This window comes from Echiichthys vipera, assembly GCF_963691815.1.
Source record: "Echiichthys vipera genome assembly, chromosome: 10".
NCBI lineage: Eukaryota > Metazoa > Chordata > Actinopteri > Perciformes > Trachinidae > Echiichthys > Echiichthys vipera.
Window position 1 is genome coordinate 23,788,780 of NC_139835.1, and position 27,128 is coordinate 23,815,907.

At 39.0% G+C, this 27,128-nt stretch overlaps 1 protein-coding gene across 1 annotated transcript in view; it reads left to right on the forward strand.

Annotated features, from left to right (window-relative positions):
- The first annotated feature begins 1,989 nt into the window (after positions 1-1,989).
- The window catches only part of dachd (dachshund d), a 113,118-nt gene continuing 87,979 nt past the window's right edge, over positions 1,990-27,128 (forward strand). Inside the window, exons 1-2 of the mRNA XM_083921861.1 lie at positions 1,990-2,108; positions 24,012-24,568. Of these exons, the coding sequence (XP_083777987.1) occupies positions 24,018-24,568 (551 nt within the window). The 5' untranslated portion in view covers positions 1,990-2,108; positions 24,012-24,017. The remainder of the gene's footprint in view (positions 2,109-24,011; positions 24,569-27,128) is intronic.

Here is a 27,128-nt window from a genome sequence, read left to right on the forward strand (position 1 = left end):
ATTGTAACTTCAAACCTAAAATGGCATTTGTTTTGTTTATGTTTTTTTCCCCCCAGTTGGTGGCTTATGGACTTCTTGACTATTTGACTAACTTTCCCACCCATGGGTTGGTACACAAATTATCTGCAACGCGCACACACTATTTTGGAGGAGCTGCCATTTCACAACTTTGAAGAATTCTGGTATGTATTAGTAGCCTATGCGTTTTCACAGATTCATCTTTTTTCCTGTTCACCATCCCACTAATTTTAGGGGACATTTATTATTATTATTTTTTTTTAGGATGCCCATTAGTGGGTACCATGGTAACAACTATTTGTCCCAGGGTCCACACAAAAGATTTAACAAAACAAAACATTCAACATTTCATAAATACTTCCACATTGTACATACAATAAATAAATAAATAAATACTATCAGTATATAGTAAGTAATTCCACATTATCAGTAAAATCTAGTTCTACTGATACATTCACATTTCCTTCTGAACAAACGTTTGAAACAAGTGATCATTGGACTCGTACCATACCAGTATCAATTCTTAGGTAAACAACACAAATTCAATCCTCATTCATATACTTTATCTACTCACTATCATATGAAGCTTAATATGATTTCTTTTTGAATTAACGCTCATTTTAGTTTCTTTTTAAAACTGATCTTACTTGTAATCTGTGTAAAATGCATTGGTAATATGTTACAATTTGACTTTGACCTATACATCACACGACAGCTCAATTTACTGAGATCTACTAGTTTTGCTGGAAGTTTGGACAGGATGATGAGAGGCAAACATCGGCCATATTGAATATGACCATGCATGGAACATTGGCCATATTCAAATACTTACATTTTACAGTCCAAATATTTTACAGTCAGCTACCAGAAAATATATGTCTTGTACAATTTAATGCTTCCCAGCACAAGAGCCTGGCCATAAATCCTAACTTGGTGAAAGTTAAAATATGACATTTTTCTTGAGACTGTGACAGAGAGGTGTTGATTCACCTTTATGGCTCACGGTACTTTATTGGGTGATTATATTTTCATTGCACGAGGTGACACAACGTCACTATCAACTCCTTCAAAACACCACAGGTACTACTTTGCTGCGAAGAAAGTAACTGATTTCAGGGTCAGGGGAAAGTTTGTCAGCATGAAACCCGTTTGGCAGCCTGTTAATATAAATATAGTCAATAACGGTAAAGTGCTATGTTATGGTTGAACCATAGCAATACAGAGTCATGTTCATGGCATACCCATGATGTTACAATACCGTTTTACTGTACCATCATACAGTCGTAGTTACCTAATCACCATACATTTTTTTTTTACCACAGTAATTTTTATATTTTACAATAAACTAGATATTACAGCAAGATTTTCATAATGCACTTTCACATACTAAGTACACTAAATGACATGACTTCAAATTAGCTTAAGCCCAAATTGCACTTTCCTCAACTACGTGGCTGTGAGTTTCCACCTGCTGTTCATTTTTATCATCTGCCCATGTCACACAGGGGCAGAACAATCCTTTACTGTAGTTATACAACCCTATTGATTTTTTTTTATAAAGGCTAGGATTAGTTTCACTGAGTTCTGGCTTTATAATTATAGTAGCTCATAACTGGTTAGAAAGTAAATATTGATGTGCTCATGGACAATCAATCCTTCTGTTTACTTAACGTTATTCATTCATTTATCTAAGGGTAGGAAGTTTCATTCTTTCTAAATAAATGATTTCCCCTTGTGTCTAAATGTCTGCTTATGACATACATGTTTGTAAGTGTTATGTGACTCATAGTTGTGTTTACATTCTGGATTTAAGGTTAAGAGCATAAAATGCTTGTACTGTAAGAGTGGACTTAACTTAAACAAAATTAATGAAATAGCTCAGTGCATGTGTGTTACTGTTTTATGTGTGATATAGGTAATAGGGGCATCCTAATGAGATAACATGCTTTAAATTTGCAGGGTCTAGGGTTTTCTGAGCAAAGCGACTGCAGCACCTTATGAGCACGGTCCACCCACTCCTCCTGGCTCGTGAGTGTTGGCACGCTGTTCCCAATCCCAAAAATGATGTGACAAGTTGACCTCAAGTCAAGGTAATACTCATTAACAGATAAAACACACATTCATAGTTGTTAACTTTAGAAAGCCACAGCGCCAGTTAAGCAGATGTGAAACTGTATTCAGTACAGCTATGAAGCGCAGTCCCAACTGTCATACACATTTAATGAATCTTTGCTGCCTCTATGAAAAATAGTACAGCTCACAACAGTAGAAGCAGAGGCTGCTGCCAGCTTTTGGAAACAAATTGTAGACCGCACCAGCACATCAGTTTTCTCCTGAACTCCATCATATTACCAGCCAGAATGAGGCCAATGTGTTGGCACAGCAGAGACAATGTGAGGTTGTCTTACCAGTATAGTTGAACTCAGCCCAGATCTTGCCACAACACAATGCAACATTATCCGGTAATGTAACTTGAACAGGGTAGTTCTAAAATGTATCCCATGATTGAGATAGTGGGGGTGCAGTTTTTGGATCTGATAAGCATTAAACTCTCAAAATCTTTTACTCAATTCGGTCTTCCTGGATTGTATTTCTCTTTCACTTGCATTTTCTATAAAACAGGGCTGTTTAAAGTCTGGATGTCCAGCTTATCGGAAACATTATATTTAAAAAAAAAATCCCCAGAATAATTAAACTTCATGGATGGGAATGGGTTTTTTTTTCTATTAGATTATGCAAAACTGGGGTTGGGATGGGTGGACCCTCTAGTAGGGGGGTCTGGGGGTCATTACCTTGCACTGCAGCTGAATTATTGAGATATTGCGAGATCATCGCAACAATCGATTCCAAAGCATGGTAAACGAGAAGGAGTTAACGCGCGCGTGTGCGTGTGCGTGTGCGTGTGTGTGTGCGCTCAGCAGCATGGTAACAATTGAGGAGCTGTGCGTTTATTTGTGCACAAATTGCAAACTCTGTTGTACTTACTGGTACTTGATAATTCACTGCTAAAATATTCTTCTCTGCTTCACCCGCTCTTTTGCCACATTCACTGTCACACACACTTCCTGCGCACTGGTTTTGTATCAACTCTGGCATCTCCCCTGTGCTTTTCGACCCCGTCGGGATTGAGAGATGCTTTGCTCAAGCACCAGCCCAAAACACAGTGTTAGAGATCTTTATTATGAGAAGTGTCAAAATATTTTCGGTTCATTATGAAACTGTAGGCAGGACAAATAAGACTGTGACCGGCTGTCACAGTCTAGGTATTTAATGGGGAAACACTGCGTTCATCCTGGATCTTGTGTTATTTTTTGTTGTTATTATTTGTGAATGATGGTTGTGTTCGGTGTCAGAATCTTATATGATCATATATGATATAATGGGCTTGAGAGACTGATTGACCCAAAAAGAGCATGGTGGTAGCTCTGTAACTTTTCCAAAAGTTTAATGAAACTACATCAAATATTGCCAACAACGATACCTGTAATTATATTCCACATATTGTTTGTTCTGTGGTGCATACTTTTATATACTTTAATACATGAGTAAAATATCCAGCAATGGATATTATTGGCCTACTGGATTGTGACATAAAGGATTTTGATACCATAACTTAATTTTACATAGCAACCTAACTTGAATTAAGTGTTGTAGTGGTATTTATATACATTCATGACATGGTTTGGTAATAAAAGTTAATTAATTATTAATTAGTGAGGTTAATCATTATCACTTACTCTTACTATGCGCCCACTATAAATGTGTTATAATAATAAACAAATTCTTATGAAGTGAAAGCATGTGTTCACCAGGCTTCTAAGTGAGACAGACTGAAGCTCGGCTGTCTGTTGGGACAGGGCAGCTCTACTTTGGACAAATTAATCTCCAGTAAAGATGACTTAGATCAACTTTGAAAAACACTAAGATGAAAACCCATAAAATGATTACGAACGGCGGCCAGAATGACAAGTATTATCAACAAAAATTAATCAGGTGCATCTTTTCATGAACTCAATTAATAATGTGCAACAACGGGGTCTTTTTTCCCTGGAATGAAAATTAATTAGCAGGGGAAGGTCACTCGGAGATGCTGACATCACTCATCAGGCCGCTGTGGCAGTTCTAATTATTTGTCTTCCAGGCTTGGCTGATCAAAAATTATTGCCATACCTGAGCAACATTTAGAAAAAAAGCTTTGTTTAAAGCGCTTTTAATTAGACCTGCTATTTGATTAATGCCGTGTAAGCGCCCAGGATCGGCCCTCTTATCAGCATTTCTGACAAGTTTGCTGGGTATTGTTGTGTGAAAGACATTTTACTGACGCTAACTGACTGTTTAGTATCTAATTCGTTCACTTTAGTTGCAATTAAAAAGCTATTTACTGCGAGGGCACTTGTTGATATTAATATAGATGTTGTAAACTTTGACAAAGCACTCTGTGTTGATACTTGAAATAAATGTGGCATTCATTTATAAGTAAATAAACTTGCATTATGTGGATTAGACCATATAAAGAGTGAAGTTACTAACAATCTACAGTATCACACATGAACACAGGGCTGTTTTGAATTGTGCAATGATCACCCAAGTTGCTCCCTGCACATTCTTAGAGTGAACAAGTGTAGCTCTAAGGTCCCACAATTTATTGCGTTTTTGTCAGCCATAATTAATAACAAAAGACAAAGGTCACAGCAAGCAAACATGATTACCTAACCCCGGCCTGATAACATACCTAGCCGCTACTGTGCTCCTTGGTCACATACTATACAGCAGAGAGAAGACTTCTCACTAGTCAGGGTTATGATCAAGGTTTTTTTCAAGCTCCTGCATGTTTCAACAGAGTTACCATGTTGACTCGTTGCCTGAACTATCTTCAACCCATACTACATCAATTCACATTACCTGCAAATTAGCAAAGTTCTACTTTCAAGCTCACAGTACATTTGATCCAAATAGACTCTAAATGCCATTTCTGTTCCTATTAACCTACGGATCGGTGTGGCAGATATTTTCATGAGGTTGCTGGGGAAAAAACACGAGGCTAATGGCTTGGTTGTGACAGCGCTATTCATGATGATTTATGATTCTGTGTTTAAGTTGATTACTCCACTGCTGACTCGGAATACTATTTCAATTAGTGCACTGAAGGTCACTCCACGAAATCCCTCCATAATCTATTCCTATTAACACTAATGCGCCGAGTATCCATATCTGTTCACCCTTGTTGATTCAAATCATCCCCACTCCTAACGGCCAGCTTGTTTACCAGTTTACTGGTTCGGACGTATCCTAGATGGTAATTTTCTCTCCTCCGTGTATCATTAATGTCTTCAGTCTTGACACATGGCTAGGAGGGACATCTCAATAGAGCTTGGGTGCATTTTTATTGCTTTTATTATTTCTAATTTGTTTTACAGATCAAGTGATATTTATGCTGAATGAAATTGATCCTGAAAGCCCTATAGGCAAACATGGTAATATTGTGAGGTTAGAAAGCAACAACCTCCTATTACTTGTCATCATGAGAACCAAAATAGCCTCAGTGTGATCAAAATTTTAGAGGTCTAAATTAATTTTACATCACTTTCATTCATACTCCCACTCACCCATGCAGAGGAGGAAATTAGCTACCTGTATTTAATCTAATATGTTCCCACTGTAAGCGCTGGTGGACATGATAGACTTAATCAGTTCACACTGAATCAAAAAGCTCACCAGACAGTGCTTTGCGATGAACAATGTATTAAGTTTCAAAGACAGGTCTCTAAGTTTATACCATCTAGAACTAATTATTTTACAGGATACATTACTCTGACAATACAAAAGACCTAGCCATCTGATTTAGTTATTCTGATTGCCAACAAGGCAAGTTATAAATGACACATTTGCAACACATATAGTACTGAAGGTTTATTGCATATTTGCCATCTATACTTCAGTCTTTCTAGTTGTTTGGATTAGCAGCAAAATATATTTTTTTACATTCTAAATAAGCAAACAACAATCAGTTATAAAAAAGGTCAAAACTCTAACAGCTCTTATCAGCCACAACAGGCCTCTTGGCCTTAGGAAAAGAAACATCCTTTTTTGAGAGAAGGGTAAAAGTGCTGACATTGTCACCAGTTGATGGGTCTCTATCCAAGGGATAGGTGAAAACACTTGGGCACAGTGACATCAATTTTCAAGATGATTTAACTCCATGCTCCTGTGTTGGAGGAAAGAAACTTCAGACCCCTGATTTACCTCCGATGACAGCCACACGGCCCCCGAAACAATGTTTCCAAGGCTACTAGCGAATGACGAGTGGTCACGTCTGTACAGCCGTCCCCATTGGTTTGATTTATGTGACCGGGATCCAATAAAAATGGCAATCAAATCAACCCAGCCACTTTACAGGTAGAGGGCTGTCTGATTGAGTTGTCGAAGGCATGGCTGAGGCTCAGAATGATTATGCTAGGAAACGGAGAAGGGTCCATCTCTCCGCACCCAACAAGGACACCATACATCTCCCCATGCAGCTTTCCTACTCCACTGTGAAATGTATCCAAAATAACTGCACACCTACTGCTTGCCTGCCTCCCCTCTCTGAAGGTTATTTGTCGTCTGAAGGACTCTCCCTGTCAGAGTATGATGAATACCATGTACACAGACAAGAGCAGCGTCAGGTCCAGGATTAGCCGGAAAACTCACTGATCTGTGAATAACCTAAAAAAGAGGAGCTGAAGATTAGCAATGATGCTTTTAGGAATGATCCATCAAACTCAACTACCTCAGTCACTCAAATGAATCATCTCACTTGATTCTTTAACCCAGGCGAAGTACGAGTGACTGCCGCGCTACCTGCAGGTCACAGAGATCATTTTGAGGATGTTTATTAAATCAGTGCTATCAATTTTCTTACTGATCATCTTTTATCTGTCCTGTCCTTGGGGATGAGTCAAGCACACAATGATGTTAAAGGTTGCGGTATTCAACTTATGGCTTTTCCATTCAACCTCCAGAGCTCCGCTGGCAATATTGAATTACAGCCATTGCCATAATGTACAAATTGATACCTGAAATACGCCCCATATTGAGAGTGCCTGTCACTGACGTTAACTCAGTTCTGTTAACAGAGCTACTGAACAAAGTAGAACAAAAAAAGGAGCAAACAATAATTGTGAACTATTTGCCTTGGCTTTGAACTAATGACAACTTAGGCAGGCCTGTTTACTGTGCATGAGGAAGCACACATTCAGGAAGTAAATTGGATCAAAGTACAAGCAGCTGCTGAAGTACTTACTCGCTTCGATAAGCAGAGTGAAATCACCATCATTGTTGCATTAGAGTGACTTGCTTCAGTCACCGCCAGGAAAGCAGACAGGAAGAGGAGAGGGGAGCTGATAGTGTACCAGCTCCATGTGTCATGAAGGAGCTGCTGGCTAACAGCCAGCCTGAGAGAGAACAATTGAACATCACTGTAGAGTCTTTTTGTGTTGGAAACACAATCACCTTGTGAGAGAACAGAATGCATTGTACAACAGGTATAAACACATCCTTTGGAATTATAGTAAAGCATGTGCAGTTAAATCAAATCAGTCCACATAGTTCAAGTCATACATTTATGAGTAAGATTTCGTTTTGTGTTTTTGCATTTCCCTGTAATAGTTACCTCAGTATCATTTCATAGAAAAGTATGCTTCCACAAGTCAATAGAATTCATATTTAAAACAAAACATGGAAAAGGCTCGTCAGTTGTGATAAGCAAACATGCAAACAATAGCATAGATATGAACCTGAGGCTCTTTCAATATTTTCTTTTTAAGGGTCAAGGCAGAGTGAAAACAAAAATCCTCTGATCCAAGGGATCCGAAATGACATCATCTTAAGTTTCCACTGAACTCTGAAGACCTTTCCTCTCCAGCAGTGAGGACACAAGGAAAGTTCAAGGATTGAGCAAGTCAGTTGGACTAACATGCCATGGAACAGGAAATAGCCATTCATTGATTTTGTGTGTGTCCAGAAAGATCAATTTTATTCTTCCTTTGTTTTCAGACTACAATGCACTAAAGCTCCTGCAGCAGCAGGATGTGTTTCGTACAAGCACAGTCCAAATGAAGCTATAAATCAAGTGTTGGAGCAGAAACACATAATGTCATCCCCCATAGACTACGGACTGTACACTACAGCACCTCAAACTCCTCCATTCTGCTTTCTTTCTGTCTGCACAAACAGCTTTACAATGTCAGACAATCTAAGTAATTTGACTGTCAAATATGAAAACAAAAAGGTAGCATGATGCACATTACTTTATTTAGATATGTAGGCGTGTTCTTATTCTAAACTTCTCATGAGAAAGTGTGTCATGGTTTGATTATATTGTAATACATTCACTCAACTATGACGAATATGTTATGTTATCTGGTTCAACATCATTCTGTTGTTATGCAGTTTGCTGATTGTGTGTGTGTGTGTGTGTGTGTGTGTGTGTGTGTGTGTGTGTGTGTGTGTTTGTGTGTGTGTGTGTACACTCACGCACGTATGCGTGTGTGCGTGTAAACTGACACTTCTTTAATTGTATTGCACTTGTGCTATCTGGAGCCGGAGTTAACTCGTAAAAGTGAAGTCTCAAGCAGATTCCCAGCGTCTGCCTATTTAAGATTCATAGAAAAGACCATCCACCCCAATCAATATCTACTTGAGATTTAAGTTGCATTATGTGTCCCCTTCACAGGCATGATTTAAAACATCAGCACAAAGTATTCTTAATTTTATTGCCTGCCGTAAATTAAAATTAATGATGCTGACATCCACAATTAACAATGAAAAATGCAGATTCTTATAATTACTTTAGCAGTAATATTGTTTTCAGCCCAGGCTCAAGGTGCTCCTCATATGCTCCTCAACATTCAGTAAAACACAAAAAGACAGCTTCATTACATTTTATTTGCTATAGGAAACAAAAAAAAAGGGTCTAACAAAAATCCACAGCTCATTTGGGAATATCTCGCCATGCATAATTAAGCAAATTTGATTGGAATTAAGCATGACTTCTTTTGGTTGGGTTTTAATGAATGCAAATCAGGCATCTACATCCCTAAGATTAATTTCAGCCAATTAAAAAACAAAGCTTGTTGGAAAGTGTAAAAGTGTTCAAAGCAGGGCAGCAAAGCAGTTTCTCTCTCTCTCTCTTTTCCATTCCCTCTCTCTCCTCATCTCATCTTCATAACTTGCACTCAGGAGAATCCCCCCTTCAACTTTGATCATTAGCATGAAGTTACAGGCAAACAGTATGAATTCAAATGTGGCAGAAATGCACTGCCAAGATCCTTGTGCCTTTTTAATCTCAAAGTCGCACCCCTTAATAGTTTCTTTACACAATTATTGTTTGAGTACTTCTGTTTTAACACTGACAGGACATTTAGGGAATACATTTGTCACACAGTAAATCAAAATATACTCAAATATTGATACTATATGCTAATTTCTTGCTTGGAATGCAAAGGCAAACTTTAAAGCGTTAAATATATCATTGTTCTGGGATTTGACGGGACAAAATATGACAATAATTCTGCATTAGTTTGCCCACAATAATGTTGGCACAACCTGAAATCAACCTTTATCAGTGTTCAAGAGCATTCAATCCATCTGACTTAAGGACTCAGGAGATCTCATCGTGGTATTTTCCATGTGAAGGCACCATTGCACACCAGACCAGTGACAAATAACGCTGCTCACACCAATAACAAATGCCAGTGTCAGGCAGTGTATATGGCTTATGTAGGTGTTAGTCTCATTATGACAGCCTTACATTATCCTCCATCTTAAATGCCATGCTGTTTTTGCACCTATCAGTGCAGCGCACAACAGCAATGAGTAAATCCTGATTACTTGGAGAGTCAGATGCAAACGCTAATGATTGAGGGCAAGCAGGCACCTTCAGGCTAATGCTAATCTGCCTGCACATTGCTCGGAGAACGCAGTGTACATTGATTTGATCTCTCACATCAAAAGACAAACAGTGGTGCAAGTCAGCACATCTCCAGTCAATGTCATTCCTTGAAGTGAATCCCCCACACGTGCATCTTCATGGGCCTTGGGAAGGAGGGAGAGAATAGAGAATTAGGTGATCGGATCTATTGGCATTTCTTTAAAGGAGATTCATGGTGGGAGGACACAGGAAAAGTGAGGAAAAGTGGTTCCCCATTCGCCTGCTAGCCACAGCCAGTTCTGAGAGGCTTGCTGTGTTTAGATTGCATTAATCCCTCTGTCTCTACCTGTTACAGAGCTTTCATTAATGTTGTCTTTTAACATCAAGTCTCCTGCAGAGTGGGGAATAAGTGGAGAGTTCTCAGAACTCTGCAGAAAGTTCAAAGCGCCACAAGAAACCCTTTATGTGTTCCCTTAATCATTCAAAACCCCATCCTAGTATGCCACTTGCGTAGCTCCTCCATATGACGAGAAGAATTAATATTTGGCCTCTGATGCATTCTTTTTGAAAGAATAAAGGAATGTGAAGGAAAAGCATTATCTATTCAAGGAGCGCAGGGAATACTCTGACTGTGTCTCAGTTCTGTTGTAGCTGCTGCGTCTCATTTTGTCTGTAGCAGATCACAGGGCTGCAGACTGGTACGTTTCTGAGGGAGAGTGGAGAGTGGGAAATTGTACTGTTTTATTAGAACCCTGTGGGAGAGTTTTGTAGAGGCAGGCATGCCATTGAGCCTATTTGCATCATGCTAGCAATGAATAGATATGATAATATTGTAATACTTTGGAATCACTCCCACAAAAGTGGTTTATGTGATGATTTTTATGTGGTGAGAGCCTCTAGCAAAAGCCCTCATAATATCAGAAAGATAAGTCCACATCCCTGTTATATTCATTTATTTTAGCTAAAACATATACACCTTTAGATCATAACTTATGATTGTCACTTCAATGTGAAAGAAAATACAAGCCAGAATAATACTTTTCTCTATCATTTGTTCTATTCTGCTTCTTAGCATTTGTGTCTGTTAGTCCTTCCTTGCGTTAATGTATTAACTCTGATGCCTTAGGCTTTTCATTTCATTCAGTAAAGCCTCATTGCTATAGAGTTGGCCTTATGCTTACTTTATGCACCAAAGACCACACATTCAAGTTCACTAGAGCAGACCTACGCGCCTTTTGAAGCATTTGGACCGCGTTATTATGAAAGTATAGTGTTCGTACATTTGTAACTGCAATTGCAACTCAGCCATCAGTGTAAAATGTGCTATTCTAAGTTTCCTGAATGCAACGAGACAGAGAGAGGGAAAAATGTGTGTACCCTTTATTTTCACACATAATAACACAACAGAGATTATTATTCAGGGGGTAAAACCAGTGAATGGCTATTCACAACATTTGTTTCAGACTGCCACACTAAAAAACTTAAAACTGGAGTCATTTTCACAAAGCCTTTTTCTATGCATTCAGCGGTGGCTTTTAAAAGCATTTTAATTAATTTTCATTAAATTGCACTGAATTATTTAAAAGAGGGTACTGTGGAAAATATGTCTGTCTGCTAGGTGTCGGGCTAAATTGTGTGAAGTGAAGAGATGTAACTGGGAGATGGGAAGCCCAAGGGACAAGCAGGAGGACAATGCTGTCTCTTGGGAGAATTTTATGCTGCTGAAGTGAATTTGAATACATAAAGGAGAACTCGGGTAAAAAGGAAAGGGGGGTACAACATAGCCTGTGTTCTCCTGGTCCCTTGTGTGGGAAAAGAGGCAGATTACCCTAGGTTTTTTTTTTCCATTCTGACCCTATTCTCAATGACTAATTTTGCATTTTAAGGTCTGCAATTGTGCCAAGAGTACATTATCTGAAGAATTGCATATTTTACCTCCCCACATCACACTTTCACATGTCAAACGTGCTGTTCCTCAGTGGTAGTTAATCTGTTTCTAATGAAAGTGGCCATTACCATTTCAGAAATCTGTTACAGATACATTGCATTGCAGTTAAAGTGTTGCAAGGATTTATTGCATTCACTAAAGAAGTTGCAAGTTTATGCCTAGTTAGTTCATTTCTCTGCCTCGCTGTCAGCTAGATATCTCAATACCTCAACAGATTAGCGCAAAATTCGGTGGACGGATGGGCCTTGTGCCAAGAAGTGAAGGATTAAATTCTAGTATTGCTCTGGATCCAGGATTTCCTGATACAAGATTGTCTTATGTTAGTTGTAAAACTAATGCACCTGATCCCAACCCTTATTTATAATGTCATAAAATCACAAATGGCATTGGAAGAGGTTTGAACTGTTCATATGCCTCATAGGCCTATTTATACTCTGACTGTGTTTGTATAAACTGATCTGGGATGTTTTTTGTGATACTTCAGTAAAAAAACATGCAGTGCAACATCACACGACAAAAAAAGAAAGCAACATATTCGTATCAGCAGATTTTCCTGCTCAGGCAGGCAACGCCCCGCACATTCTCCCTTCTTAGTTTTCCTGTTTGGTCTGCCCTCTTTACTTTGTGCCTTATCTAAGCATCATTCATTCCTCATCCGTGATCCTGCACTTGGCTGTGGTCTGCGTGGCTTGGCACCCTCCCATTCCTCTTCTACATCACTAAAGACACTGCTCTGCACTGTTCTTTGTCTTCAACTAAAAGCAGAGGGATTGGGGTGTGTAAGGGAATTACTTGTTGATATGCAGCAGCTTCACCTGTTCGAATTACACCTTGCCATAATGTCTTTCTGCGTCCCGATCTGCTACTTAATGCAGTTTATAGTATAACTAGGAGGCCATCAGCAATTCAGTTTTGAAAAGTAAAATATTCTGTTTATTTAGATTATGTAACATTTCTCAAAACCAAATCTGTTCAGGCCTTTTTTTAAATTGTGTAACCAAATGTGTCAGTATTTCTCAAGGAACATTCCATGGGTCATTGTTGGTCATTGTTGAACCAGCACCAAAGGCATCCCAAAGTAAATGAGGAATCATTTTATTTCATACTTATATCTTACCACTATACATCAAAACATCTCTAAGAATGACTTTCACACTCTGGTTGTGTGATGACATGAGAAATACAGTTTAACCTAATAATATATCAGTAGCAGAGATCTTTCTTTTGTACAACAAAACAATGCTTAATGCATCCATTTTGGCATCCTTGGAACAAAACCATCTGTGAAACGTGCAGAAGCATGAAACAGTATTACAATAAGCATGAAGAGATTACAGTTGATGTGTTCTGTGTTCCTGTAGAGGTCACTGTTGTGTGGTACCTCTGTGTCACATTTGGATTCTATCAACAGCCCTAATGCCTTCCCTAATGAAGTCTGCAGCAAGTTGTGTGACATTGAAATAGACTAAGAGAATGTGAGCAAGAGAATAATTACAAAGTTAATTTTGTTTGCAAAGCCATAATGTCTAGTACAAACAACATTTTAAAAGGGAAAAGTTTGTTGCCGCTTAATCTGTACAATGATTAACAGTAATTGTTTTTTGTGCCAGTGTTAATCATGCTGTACTAGTAGTAAGTTAATTTGGACCAAATAAAGAATTTTGTACATATGTCTGAAGGCATCTTAGAATTGTAGGATTAATTTCTCTGGAAGAAACACATTATGTTAATCGCAAAATCCCCATATTTGTGTATCTGGGAGATGATTGTAGTGAGCGATTATCAGTGGGCTTTATTACCAAGAACACAAATGAGACACTATGAATGAGTTCATCCAAGGCATTTGTATGTGCCATTTAACTCTGAAATCCTTGTTTATTAAACTCCAAATGCACATATGAATCAACTCTTTGGCATTAATCACGAAGTACAAGGGCCCAGATGGTACAATCTTAGCCAAGCTTGAATTAATACGAAAGGTTGAATCGCTGCTGCATCGAGATCCTCTCAAGGACCTTTGAAGAATGACATGAATAATCATTGTTGTTGGATGCATAGTTTACTAAGTCAGCAGAGCATAGTAACCTACTGCAAACTGAGAGATATTATAGCGCATCGTGCTGCCCTGCTAAGATTTTCTGATGTATTACAGTGTGGATACTAAAATAAAGAATGACTTCTGGCACTAACTCATAATATAATATTTTAGTATCATATTATGCACCATAGTATCAGTATCATACGGTGATCATGATAACTAAACATTAACATGGCCAATGTGACACACTGATGATGGTTACACACCACTGGTTCCTTCCATTGGCACATACTGCTGGTGCTGTTAGACTGATGAGCAGCGTTGCTTTAGCTTGGCTTGCATAACAGGAGAGTTATTTGAAGTTTGTCTTTTGGTGTTCATGTTAATAACCCAATAATTTGTTGTACTTGATTGGTATCAGTGCTGATACTGACCTTCGCTAATTGGGTACTGGCCAAACATGTGTGATGCACATTAAATGCAATATTTTTTTATAGTATTTAATATTTAATTTAACCTATAATAGCTAAGAAACAAAGTGTAGTTACAGCTTGATGTTAACTAACATGCAGAAAAGTATTCCCAATCAATTAGTTCAACACATTCAGAAATACATATTTTGAACTGGAAATGAAAACAAAACCCTGTTATAAGTGCGAATACCTTGATCGGATTGATCATCAGGGGATAAAAAGTAGATTTAGTTCATGAAGTAGCATTATTAGTATTAATAGATCTTGATATGCAGTCATTTAGTGATAGCAAATTAATGTCTAAAAATGCAGTCGACAAAAGGTCAACCTGACACTATTGATTACCATTTTCAATTGTAATCACTGTAATAAATAGCCCGATCTCACAGCAATAATTGTGCATGAAATGTCCACGATTCCGCACCGCATGCACGTGGCAGCATGTCACATGCCGGCACCAGGTAAAGAAAGGTTTTTTATATCAGCTTTTATCTCATCTGTAGTGTTACCATGAATAATTACCATTACTAGTCAGAAGACTAGAAAGGCACTAGATAAGTACAAGTCCATTTACCAATAATTCCATGTGTCTTACGTATATCAATATCATACAATAATAACAATAAAAGCAAAAGGGAGGTGAAGCAGAAACAGACTAACAAACAAGGGTCAAATGTCAAAGCTGGTGCATGTATGCTACTTTAGTGCAATTAAATGACACAGAAAACTGTGTAGGATCACCTATTACATGAAAATATAACCTGTCACTTTATTTTGTTCTCTACAAAAAACAGTCCCCCACTTTATTATGGCCTCACACTTAATGTATTCCAGCTTTGCTGATTTCCTGGTTCCAAAGGACATTGTATCTAATTTCTTGTCACTTGTCTCCTAAATTCCTGAAGGTACAATTAGCATTTTGTTTGACGAAATGTTGAAAGGTTCATAGATTGATATTTGCAAAAATGTAGCAGGGTGTTTTTTTCCAAATGCAAATTCTGACATTTATTAACTTTTATTACACATACTCTGTTTATGGATTATAAAACTCTGCATAGATTTAATGGAAATAAAGTAAAATTACAATGTTTAAACACAATCAGTGTGGCAAACCAGCAAGTGTGTAATTTAGTGTTGTGTGGCAATGAAATGTTTTACGGGCCCTGATTTATGTCCTGTGCATGGCATTTCTAATGAGAGAGACCAACATTGCAGTGCGCCTGTGTTCCAGGAAACTACATTTACAGCAGATCTTTTTTCTCAAGAGTGTTTTTCCCCTGTGAAATAATGTCAGCACTTTCCCACCTTCAAAGTCCTTTTGTTTCCAGATCTATTAACAATTCTAATTGTACAGGAACACTTGTTAAGTAAGGCTGGTAAATAAAGCAGGAAACGCATTATTTCCTTTTAGTGCAGATTAAAGGTACAGCTATGCTGGGTTGAAACACATTAATGAGGTTTTAAATAAAAATGCTGGCAGGGAATTTACACCGCTGACTGGTTTAACTGCAGTAAGCAGTTGATTTTCCTTGATGTTAAAGGGGAACATTATTTTACCCACTAATGAAAAATACATCTTTCCACCCTCCTATCTGTTAATTAACATGTTTGTGTTAAGGGATTTTCAAAAAGGGATACAATCGCTTTCGATCTGATTAAAGTAAGTGATACATAATAGGGAGGTTGTTTTTCTTGGGTCCTTCTGTTAATTGAATAGCTTTGTATGACTTGGAATGTTTTCCTAGTCACAATAGTTTGCCTGGACCTAGCTGCTCGGGATGCCCCTATCTTAATTACGGATCATTTTCCAAATGTGGTTCAATTTCCTCTGCAGGACAGTTTCTGTTAACTGCTATTTTAAGGCCAATAACAACGTCAAAGCTATGGATGATTAAAGCAATTAAAGTTTCCCTTTGTTTTCTAAGCACAGCGAGATAGGGCTGCGTGTTTGTACAGCATTTATTAAACATTTACTAAATGGAATTGAATCTGTCATCGATGAAGTTTTCCGAGACAATTACCTTTTAGCATGGCAAACACTGTTTCACTCAGCTAACGTCTCACAGCTTATGGCTGTGATTAGCCATTTGATTTCATCAAGCCAAACTAAAATCCTCTAACACACAGAGAGAGAGAGAGGGAGAGAGAGAGAGAGAGGGAGAGAGAGAGAGAGAGAGAGGGAGAGAGAGAGAGAGAGGGAGAGAGAGAGAGGGAGAGAGAGAGAGAGAGAGAGAGAGAGAGAGAGAGTGTGAGAGAGAGAGAGAGAGAGAGAGAGAGAGAGAGAGAGAGAGAGAGAGAGAGAGAGAGATGAGAGAGAGAGAGAGAGAGAGAGAGAGAGAGAGAGAGAGAGAGAGAGAGAGAGAGAGAGAGAGAGAGAGAGAGAGAGAGAGAGAGAGAGAATATAATTTTACCATCGGAATTTCTCAATTAGCATACCACATTTTCTCCATTAGATAAACTGCCTTTAGAGAGCGGGCTGGTTTAATCTGTTTAATGTCCGTGTAAACTATAATCTCCTGATTCTAAAAAGAAATCCCTTAAGGACATCATTCGCATACACTCTTCATAAGACAGTTTTTGAAAGACACGATCGAGTGCAGCTTTTAAAGAGGGATTGAACAGTGATGGGTTGTTATGCCTATCATGCTTTTCTTTTCTGTGGCACATGGATTGTGCAAGTTGTGCTTCCACTTGCTTAAGTTTAGCTAATCATTAGTAATTACGCTTTTACAAGCTTGTCCTTGCTCGACTATCAACTGAGCATACAGCAGGCTATGGTTGCATTTTAGATTGTTCCAATAATATATAGGTTTTGTGGTCGCTCAGTCTTCTGCTTAGTATCTATGAGTATCATGGCAACAGCATGTTGTCTCTGAAGTAATAGACTACATTAAGTCACTCTTCATTAAAGATGGCAGTTACCGTTCTCTGAGAGATTATTTAGAAGCAATATTACAACATGACATGATACATGAATCAAACTTTGATCTCAGATTCAACCAGAAATGTATCAGGCTGTGTCTACATGCACATCACTGCCAATCATAGCAGTGTATATGGATATAGAAATCAAGATTTGTTGTTATCCTATTGAACGATGAGCAGAGAGAAATCAGAGTGTTTACATGCATATCATTGCCTTCCATCATACACTGCAGGCTGTATGAATTAGGGCCAGCAAACACAGCCTCATTCTCCTTGCATCACGCCAAGAGTCACTCCATTGATTACCCTTCCCCGCTCCCAGGAAATGGCTCATGCATCTCGTGTACATTATAACAAATGTTCTCTTTGCATTACAATTGAATTGTGATTGTTATGTTCAATCAATGGGGAAAGGTCACGAGATCGCTCCTGCCAGCGCTTTAATGGAGAAGTCGATGAGGATTCATTTTAATCACTGCGGCTGTGGCAGAATGAGCACAACACTGAGAGACTGTCAATGGCCCGGTAATTACCGCTGTTTATACAGGTTTCTGCTTTAGCAATTTAGATATCCACAAATCTCTCTGTTTCTTGCACCCCAGTTATATTGGAAGCCGCGTGGCATCAAATGAAGTACTGTAGGATGTGGGCCGTGACTACTCTAATTGTTGGTGAGGCTGGCTCTTTGAATATGAAGTGAACTCAATTTGCTCCTCTTTTGAGCAGTCACATTACCAGAAAGCTGTTATTTTACATACTTTGTGTGAAGAAGCATTCTATTAGATCAGCTGAATCCTGCCTGTGACAGTTCAGTTCTATCAAGAGGTGAAGACTGTGTATCTAAACCACCCATATTCACAGGGAACGTCTGTCCAGGTTAACTCTACTATAACTGTGCAAATAAATACTAGTATTCAGTTGTCTTCAATAATGCATTTTTATGTAGACTACATTCCCCATATTCTCACTAAATGTGGAATCTGTTTCTATTTTCTGACTTTTCTAACTTTATTTTTTGTTTTCTCTGTTGCATACTCTCCTTTGGTCAACATTGGTTTCAAATATTCTTTATCACACAAGGTCTTGACTTTAACTTGACTTTGCATAACTTGACCAAAAAAACTGGTGAAAAGTAGTTGCCGAATTTTGTATAAGCAACAACTGTGAACTAGCAATGCGGTTTTTATGTAGACTAGGCCAGGAGCCATAGACTGTATATAAGATGTGGATGCCGCTACTGTGATGTCTACCCATTGGTTTGTGGACTGTCGTTTTGAAGCCAGGAGTTTGGCATTTTGGGCATCACCATCTGTTTTTTTTTAGTTCAGGTGTGACCTTATTTGACAAGTGGCGTAGCTGGGGAAGGGAGCTAAGCATCCTTAAGCTGTGCACTGCTGTCATTTGAAGTGCTAGCTAGCTAAGCTACATGCTAAAGAGGGAAACTTATGATTTTTCTGATCTTCCAATCAGCCAGACTGTTGCCTGCGGGGGAGCTAGCTAATGTTAGCTTTGTTAATAAGGTGTAACTGACTGCTGATCAAGACATTTCGAAAGTGACCACAATGTTGCAATTAAGTGAAAACACACCATGAAAGGGTCGAAGAATTGAACACAGACACCCACACACCCAGAAACAAGTATACACTATTTTAATGTATCAAGTTTACCCTGCTTTATTGTCTGTTTTACTCTAAGTGTGACCATAATTCACAAAATGAACATGCTGTATTGAAGAAGACGAACTAGCAGTCGAGACCATAAACTCATAAGAAAATCTTTACTGAGGTGATAAATCAAGTGAGAAGTAGGGTAAACAGACTTGTGTTTTAACCAGTGCACTTGGCACATTAGAAAGAATGCAGGTTTAAGGCACTTGCGCATTTGGCCTAATTTTCACGTCCATCAAAATTACAGTTTATCGCTGAAACTAATGATTATTTTCATTATTGATGAATAGTTATTTTGAATTTGCTAATTATTTTCTCGATTATTCATTTGGTCTATAAAATGCCAGAAATCCAGGGTGGTGTTTTCAAACACCTTGCGTTATTTGACCAACCGTTCAAAACCCAAATAGATGCAATCTGCAATTATATAAAACTGAAAAACTGAAAACAATTATCTGATTGGAAAAGCTGGAATAAGAGAATTCAATTCAGTTTGAACTTCAGGAATATTTTGAGTAGGAGGACTTAAAAGCTGAAGTCGGCAAGTCCAGCGGATTGAGGAGTGCCTTCAGATTTCAAATGTTTACAACTCTTACGCCCCTCTCCCACTACCAACGAGCTCCTCCGCACTCTCCAACCGAGGGCTCGTCGGTGCACGCGTGCCAGATTCCTGTGAACGCGCCTGTCTGTTCTCTCATCGGCAACTCTACGCAGAGGTAGGCTGGCTAACCTGATAGCAACTGCTGACGTCATTTAGCGTATGCTTAATTTGAGGTGTGTGCCTGTGATATTGTAACATGCGCCAGCGGGAAGGGGGGGCCTGTGGCGCGTGCATGAACTGTGCCTGAGAGTCAGCTCTGCGCTGATTGGACAGGATGACTCGGGCGCTGTGGATTTTTTCAAAACATTTAACCGGCTCTACGTGCACGTAGAGGCACGTTTTTGTTTTTTTTCTAAAGCTGGATGATTTATGTTGTTCTATCGGAGCAGATTGTCAGCTTCAGTGAATATGATTGAACGTATGTTGCAGACTGGGGCTTTAAATGATAAATCTATAATCAAAATAGTTGTTGATTCATATAGAATACAATAATGTTCATATATATTTTGGATTGTGACTGAAAAGTTTGTAGTTGGATCAGAAAAAGACAGAGACTGACACTAAACACTCCATTAGTTTACATCATAAGAGATGTCATACTGTTTTTTGTAATTAAAACGCAATTGATGTGGTCAGTGACAGTGTAGAAAATTATCAGTCAGCCTCCACCATTAGTGCGCTCTCTGACATCTCCCCTTCACCTCAAGTGGCATGTTTGTTTTGGACGGTGTCTAAGGATAGATGGGGTCAAGGCAGCGTAACCTTGGGGAAACAAATATTCATGATCAATAAGTGCTTTATTCCAAGCATCTAAATGATTCTTATGTCTGAGGTGCCCCACCCCCTCTCCTTATTTGCCCATGCGGAAAAAGCAGTCTGAAGATTAATGCAGACTAGGTAAAAGGACATTTTAAAAGACTACACAGTATCACTGCTTTCAAATGTCATGTAATCATAGGTTAGAGGAGAGCGCTGGGCACAGAGAGCTAAGTGATGTTGGAGATAATGAATTGTCTCTGAAATATAATACATCGTGAGTATGATTCTTTGTTCCAAGCTCTGTACACCAACTCTGTTCAATTAAAGTTATTTATCTCTCTTGTTTTTTAAGTTCATCAATTATATTGTGATACACTTAATGTCCATAAGAGGATGATGTATGATTGGTCTAATTATTTCTTATTCACCATGCTTTCTAAAGCATATCAATTTTGTTAATACCATGTAATTAAAACACGTCAGTGCGCTACAAGTTGCTGGCTGTATTAATGACTATGAAAATTATTTTAATTAAATAGCCAATTATAGAAAAATCCTAACCATGAGAATTGACATTTAAATGAATTCAATTTAAATTGCTTTTCAACATTGTTTTATCAAAGCTTTATGGGGTGAATAAATTATTACATCAAACAATATAGTGTGTCATTGATCATACACAAGTCTTGTCCCATATCCATACATTTTAGAACACTTTTCCTGATGCCATACATCATACTGGGTGATTACATTTTGACATAGTCATTTGTTTACTGCAATCTCCTCTGCATGTACTGTACTTCTGTGCACTTTTAGGAAAACTCTGTTAACTGTTTGTTACTTAGTTGACCAAGTATTCAGTCCCACTGGAAACTTCATTCAGGATAATTATTTCCAACTATTTTTGTATGGACAATTTGAAACCGCTACTACTTACATATATGATGTGTTTTTTGTCACAAGTAAACAATTTTCTCAGTAAGCTGTTTTCTTTCAAGATAGGTTTCCACTCAGGATTTCAACGTGCAGTGGTGATTTGAATTATATCAACAAAGTATCGTGGTGTAATGGACAGCACTAGTTTACAGTCTTTATTTTTGTCTTACGCTGTGTTTTCATAACCGGGGTCAGACTCATGCAGCCCACCCAGTCTGTTGAAAGGCCTTTGTATCTAAAACATCATACATATCCTGTGGTGCCTTTTAATACCTATTAGGCTACTCTGGCTCATATATTTTTTCTTGCATAATTTTAATGAAAGTCATTTTTCAGACATTACAAGCACAATGATTTGCAGTTAACCCATGCAAACAAGAGAAATAGTGGGCAAACTGTTGTGACATTCATTGTATATAATGAAATCTTAATATGGTGCATATTTAAGTGAAAGGTTAGCAACATAAAGGGCAAATGGATTGCCTGGCAATGAATTTTAAGCAGCTATTGATTTTACACTACAAGCTACCTCTTTCCCTGAATGATAATTTTTGAAATGGCACACTGCTTATCTTAAAGCTAATCTGACACAACAGGACAACATGAGTACACGGAATATTAAGGTGAATGCACACTACGATAAGCAACACCCTTCCTGATGTGCTTCACACTCATTCCACCTAATGAGAATACATGGTAAGTGCTGATGTACACAGCGCAGTACAAAGCAAATAGACACCTTCGATAGAAAAAAACTGCAAAGCAAAAGTAGAACTAAGAGAGCTGTGACTTAAACTTTTGTGAATGTGTCTCAAGACACGATGGTTATTTGGAAATATAATGTAACCTAATGGGTGCAAAGAAATTGAGGAAGAGAAAAGACACTTTAATCTTTCAAAAGTTCAGTAAGTCCACTTGTAGTTTTCTGCCATATAGTTAAAGTATTTTTACTGGTCCTATCTAAAATTTCTAAGTCTTATTTTTTAATAGTGCGATCTCTGTGAATTGTCCAAAATAGGATACTCCAGCCACATGTTTACATACTTCACTGTTTTACACTGACAGATTAATCTGGTAAGAAAGGCAGGAAGAAAAGGTAATTCATGATGTGCCACAGTGATTGAATACATGTGTAAACTCTATATGAGCTCTTATTTTACGTGGACTCGACCCCTATCCCCTTCATGCAGTGCTGCACTTCCTCCCCTTTGCTTATATCCTTCTTTCCTGTACTGTCTGAGGCTGAGACAAAGTTTGAGAGTTCATGTTCTTGCTGGGTTAAGCTTGACTCAGTAGCATCATAAAAAAGTACATGCTTTGAACAAGCCGGTGTTCTGTCCGGACGGAGGTTGTGCAGTATTTGTACAGTGGTTAAAGATGACACTGCAATACTGTGCAGGACACCCAAAAAGCGAATGTTGATGTAAATGTTGATATTTATTTATGTTTTTATACTTTGACTCAGTATTTGCAAATGTTCACACACCGCCTCCCATTCTTGGATGTAATGAGCTCCGGCAACAAGAAAGTTTGGATTTCTCTTATCCACAGTATTGCCTCTTTATCTACTGCTAATTTGAGTTCATTAACAAGTTTAAGACTATTACCATAGTTTGTTTGACATGGTCATCTGCACACCTCAGTCCTTACATAATGAAGTAATAGTTATGCTTTGAACTTGAAATGGGCGGTGAGTGGAAAAGCTGCATGAATCACTGCACATGTAGGATATTATGACTTTCACAATGCTTTCTGTTGGAGCTTAGTGACTACAGTCAAACTTCAATGAGTAACTGCTCCTTTATATACATGCAGTATACACTGTAATTTATTGTTTTAGTGTGCATACAGAACAAACCTAAAAACAACCACTGCCTCTTGTGTCATGCTCTTAATTCATATAAAAAGCCACTTTGACCGTGCAAATACAATAATCATAAAGGAGTGATTTAATGAGACATATTTTCCTTTTTCACATAGGGTGTACCTTGAACAGTGACTCACACTGGCATGCTCAGTCAGAAAATGTGACACACATGACATCAGAATTAAAGTTTTGATGCTTGGGGGGAAAAAAATAGGTTTGCAAAGGTTTTTATGTGTTTGAACAGTTGCAGGATCAAACAACAGTGCAAACGTTTCTCCAAACATTGTGATGCTTCGAGTGAATAAGATCACTGTGGTGCAGTGGGTTTGCCTGCTGCTCAATAGCAGGTGTAACCTGTGTGGCTGTTAATGTGTTGTTAAAACCAGAAATAACTGTTAACCGAAATGTCAGATATGACTTGAAGTGCATGACTTTTTGGCCACAAACAAACATGCAAATTTGTACAGGATTATTATCGGATACAACCGGGTCTCCTTTCTGTGGAATAAACAATTCTAACAGACCTGAAACATTTCAGTGTAGCCCAAGCCCAGTTATCTGTTCTTCAAAGGCTTCCACTGTCCCCTAGCTCCTCCCTCTCTGTACCGTGTGACAACAACAACTCATCCACAGAGCGGAGCTGCACTTTTCAGCTCATTTTCCTCCTGTCATTCCTCCTCCTATCTTTGATCATTGTCCCGCCGCTCGGCCCCCCCAAAACCCTCACCCAGCACGCCTTTTTTCGGCAGCTCTTTTTAGTTCCCAACTTATCTGAGGAGCTAAACTCTCGTGGATTCTTTCATTTAAGGGTGTCTCGGCAGGCTGGGTTTTATACTTTGAACTTCGGCTACTCTCTTCCCCTCCTGTAGGTGACCATGGCCGTACCGGCTGCTCTGATCCCACCAACTCCTCTGGTCCCACCGCCTCCGATCTCGACTTCCTCCGCGACGACGTCCCCGCCGTCGACAACTTCATCACCTTCTCCATCCCTGGCACCCCCATCCGGACCCGGACAGAACCTGTTCAGATCTGAGCTCCTCGTCACCAGCAGCCCGGGTATCCCGAACGCGGCTCTACCCCCCGGCAAACCCGTGTACTCGACCCCATCGCCTGTTGAAAACATACCGCAAAACAATGAGTGCAAGATGGTCGAGTTGCGCGGTGCCAAAGTGGCCTCTTTCACCGTTGACGGTTGCGAGCTCATCTGCCTTCCTCAGGCTTTCGACCTGTTCCTGAAGCACCTGGTCGGCGGACTGCACACGGTCTACACTAAGCTGAAGCGGCTGGAGATCACGCCGGTGGTGTGTAATGTGGAGCAAGTCCGCATCCTCAGAGGGCTCGGCGCCATCCAACCCGGCGTGAACCGCTGTAAACTCATCTCCAGAAAAGACTTCGAGACTCTGTACAACGACTGCACCAACGCGAGGTTAGTAGAGAGCACTGTGCGGCATTTTGGTTTAAATGTCTTTACTGACAGCCGTGCGTAAAGGCGCGGGAGCAAGGAAGGGGGAGACATTTTCCCCTCATTAAACGAGTGGTTCAAGTGATGTGATTAACTTATTACCAGCATTTAAAAAAAAATGAGCTGTTCGTCTGTCGGTACGTGTGTGAAAATGTGAACGTGGGTTTCACACATCCGAGCAAAATGCTCCGTTTTCCGTTGGACGGGGAGAGGCCAGCGCGCAACATCAGTGACAAAAGTTTAGTGAAAGTTTTTAACACGTGCAGGGCAAAGCTGTGCCATGATGGATAGCTTGTCTGCCTCAGAACAAGTGAATCGATAATGTAGGCTACACAGCGGCTGAGTTTCACAATTGTGTTGAATAAACTCCAGATGCAGAGCTGTCACTGCAAAGACAATAACAGAAAATAAGTCTTATTTTATGAGTCTCATTTTACTGTAATATCTCTTAATTTAAGGAAAGTTTTAGGTGAACTTTATTGAACAGACTGAAAGAAAACCAAGTTGTACCTTATTATATGCCCTCGCCACAGGGAATACAGTTTCAGACATGATAACTCAGAATTTTTAGAAAGTAAACTAAACAAACCAGATTAACAGAATGATTTGTCATGGGCTAATTTTTTATTGAGTAATTGTTTTCTCAGTATTGACAGCCAGTACATTTTTAAGGAAGTTACAGTAAACTCACCTCTCCTGTATGAGTGTATGAAGCCATGTCTTCCACACTGTAAATGCTAGGGATAATTGTCACACATATGAGAATGTACCTTAATCAGGGGTCCTTGATTTATATTAAACAGGGAAATTAATATACAGTAAGTGGGGTAAACAACCATACGTGTGACAATTAATGCATTAACCCATATTACCCAATAAAATATTTTGAGCTTTATATGTTTTAATATGGAGTGATTTAAGCGAAGATCAATATTTGATTAAAAGCCATTTTTACTGTCCTGTTGCTCCCAGCTTTGATGTATCGCTCAGTCTCACAGGATGGTTCAGCCTGGTCAAATTTACCATCTTACCTGTCACTATGATTGATTCCATATTGATCCGCTACCCAGAAATGAGCTGGAAATGCAAATATGATGGAAAGGCTCACATCACTGGGGAATAGCAATAAACACTTTGAGTTACTTGCTTATTTCAGTGTAAAAGCATACAGCCCTTTTAGAGAATGATATTGTGCAATTAAACTTAATTCTGACTTTTAGATGTGTGCTTAGTATCAAAAACACCTGTGACAAAACCCCTCAAATACACATGCACACAGATCATTTTTATGTACCTTTTTGTGCCATTAGGATCTATAAGTATGATGAGATGGAATACATTTTGACCCTCAAAGCACTGCTGTATCTGCAAAGTGCACTATTAGGCCTGGTCAGAAAATGAAAAAAATGAAATAAGTCACACAACATATTGAAGTAGAGAGAGGGATATTATTACAGTGAAACATTTTTATTTAATTTTTTTCCCCATGTAGTTAATTTAAATAAAAAGGTTTTGTAGCTTACATTTTATTTTTTAGTATTGCATGAAGAGAACAGTACCTCCTCTCTTTATGCTTGCTTCCAAACAGTCAGCCTCACACATCTACATACAATATTTGGAGCTTATAAATATGCTTCAGCTCCATATTTCCATTCCTTTTGCAACCATCTCAACAATTCACCTGTGCACTTTGGTGCTCAAGCATCATTTACATAAAGCGTCAAGGGATCACCCCCCCCATAGAGGAAAACGTACAGTGCGGTGATCCTCTCCTCAAGCCTGGCGTGGGGCTTCAGGTGACAAAGTATGTGGTTGAACTCTCCGGGTTGTCAATGGGGGGATGGCCAGCGATGGGGTTAAAGGATAATGCAGTGCCTCGCGTCGCTTTAATGACGCTAAAGTGGTGGGCTATTACAGGCACATGGACAGGACTGTAATTGTCTCTGAAAGCAGCCAGGTACTCCCGGTGCTCGGCTGAAATCAATCACTCACACCCGGCCTGCCCGCCTGCCTGCCCCATTTGGAGAATTACATCATGGAACAGTGAGGCATCCGCTGGATAAAAGGCTTCTGTTACTTAGTAAGAGTTGATTTTATTTGCAGGGATGTGTGCTTTACACTGTCTGTCATTGAATTGCTGCTGACAAAATGATCAGTCTGAGTAAACAGGACACAGGTTGCCCTGTAGGTGAAAACGAGTTCCCTCTCAAAAGTCGATGTTACGTTTTGCCCCGACTGACTGTCAGTTAAAAAGTATCTGAGTTCACCGGCTAACCCACTCAGGTTGCACAACAACAGCCTGCTGCCTGAGATAGTTTAGCTTTTCATCTCGCCCTTTTACCACAATGTCACTACTCTTATTATACAGTGGCAGAGTGGTAACAATGAAGTGAATAATACTCTTGTACAATGGGTCTTACTATTTCACATGCTGTTTTTTTCCCTCCCACGGTCTATTGTGTTAAAACAACACTACTCTCATTTTGCACACAGTGTGAATGTGAATAGCATCACAGAGCACCGC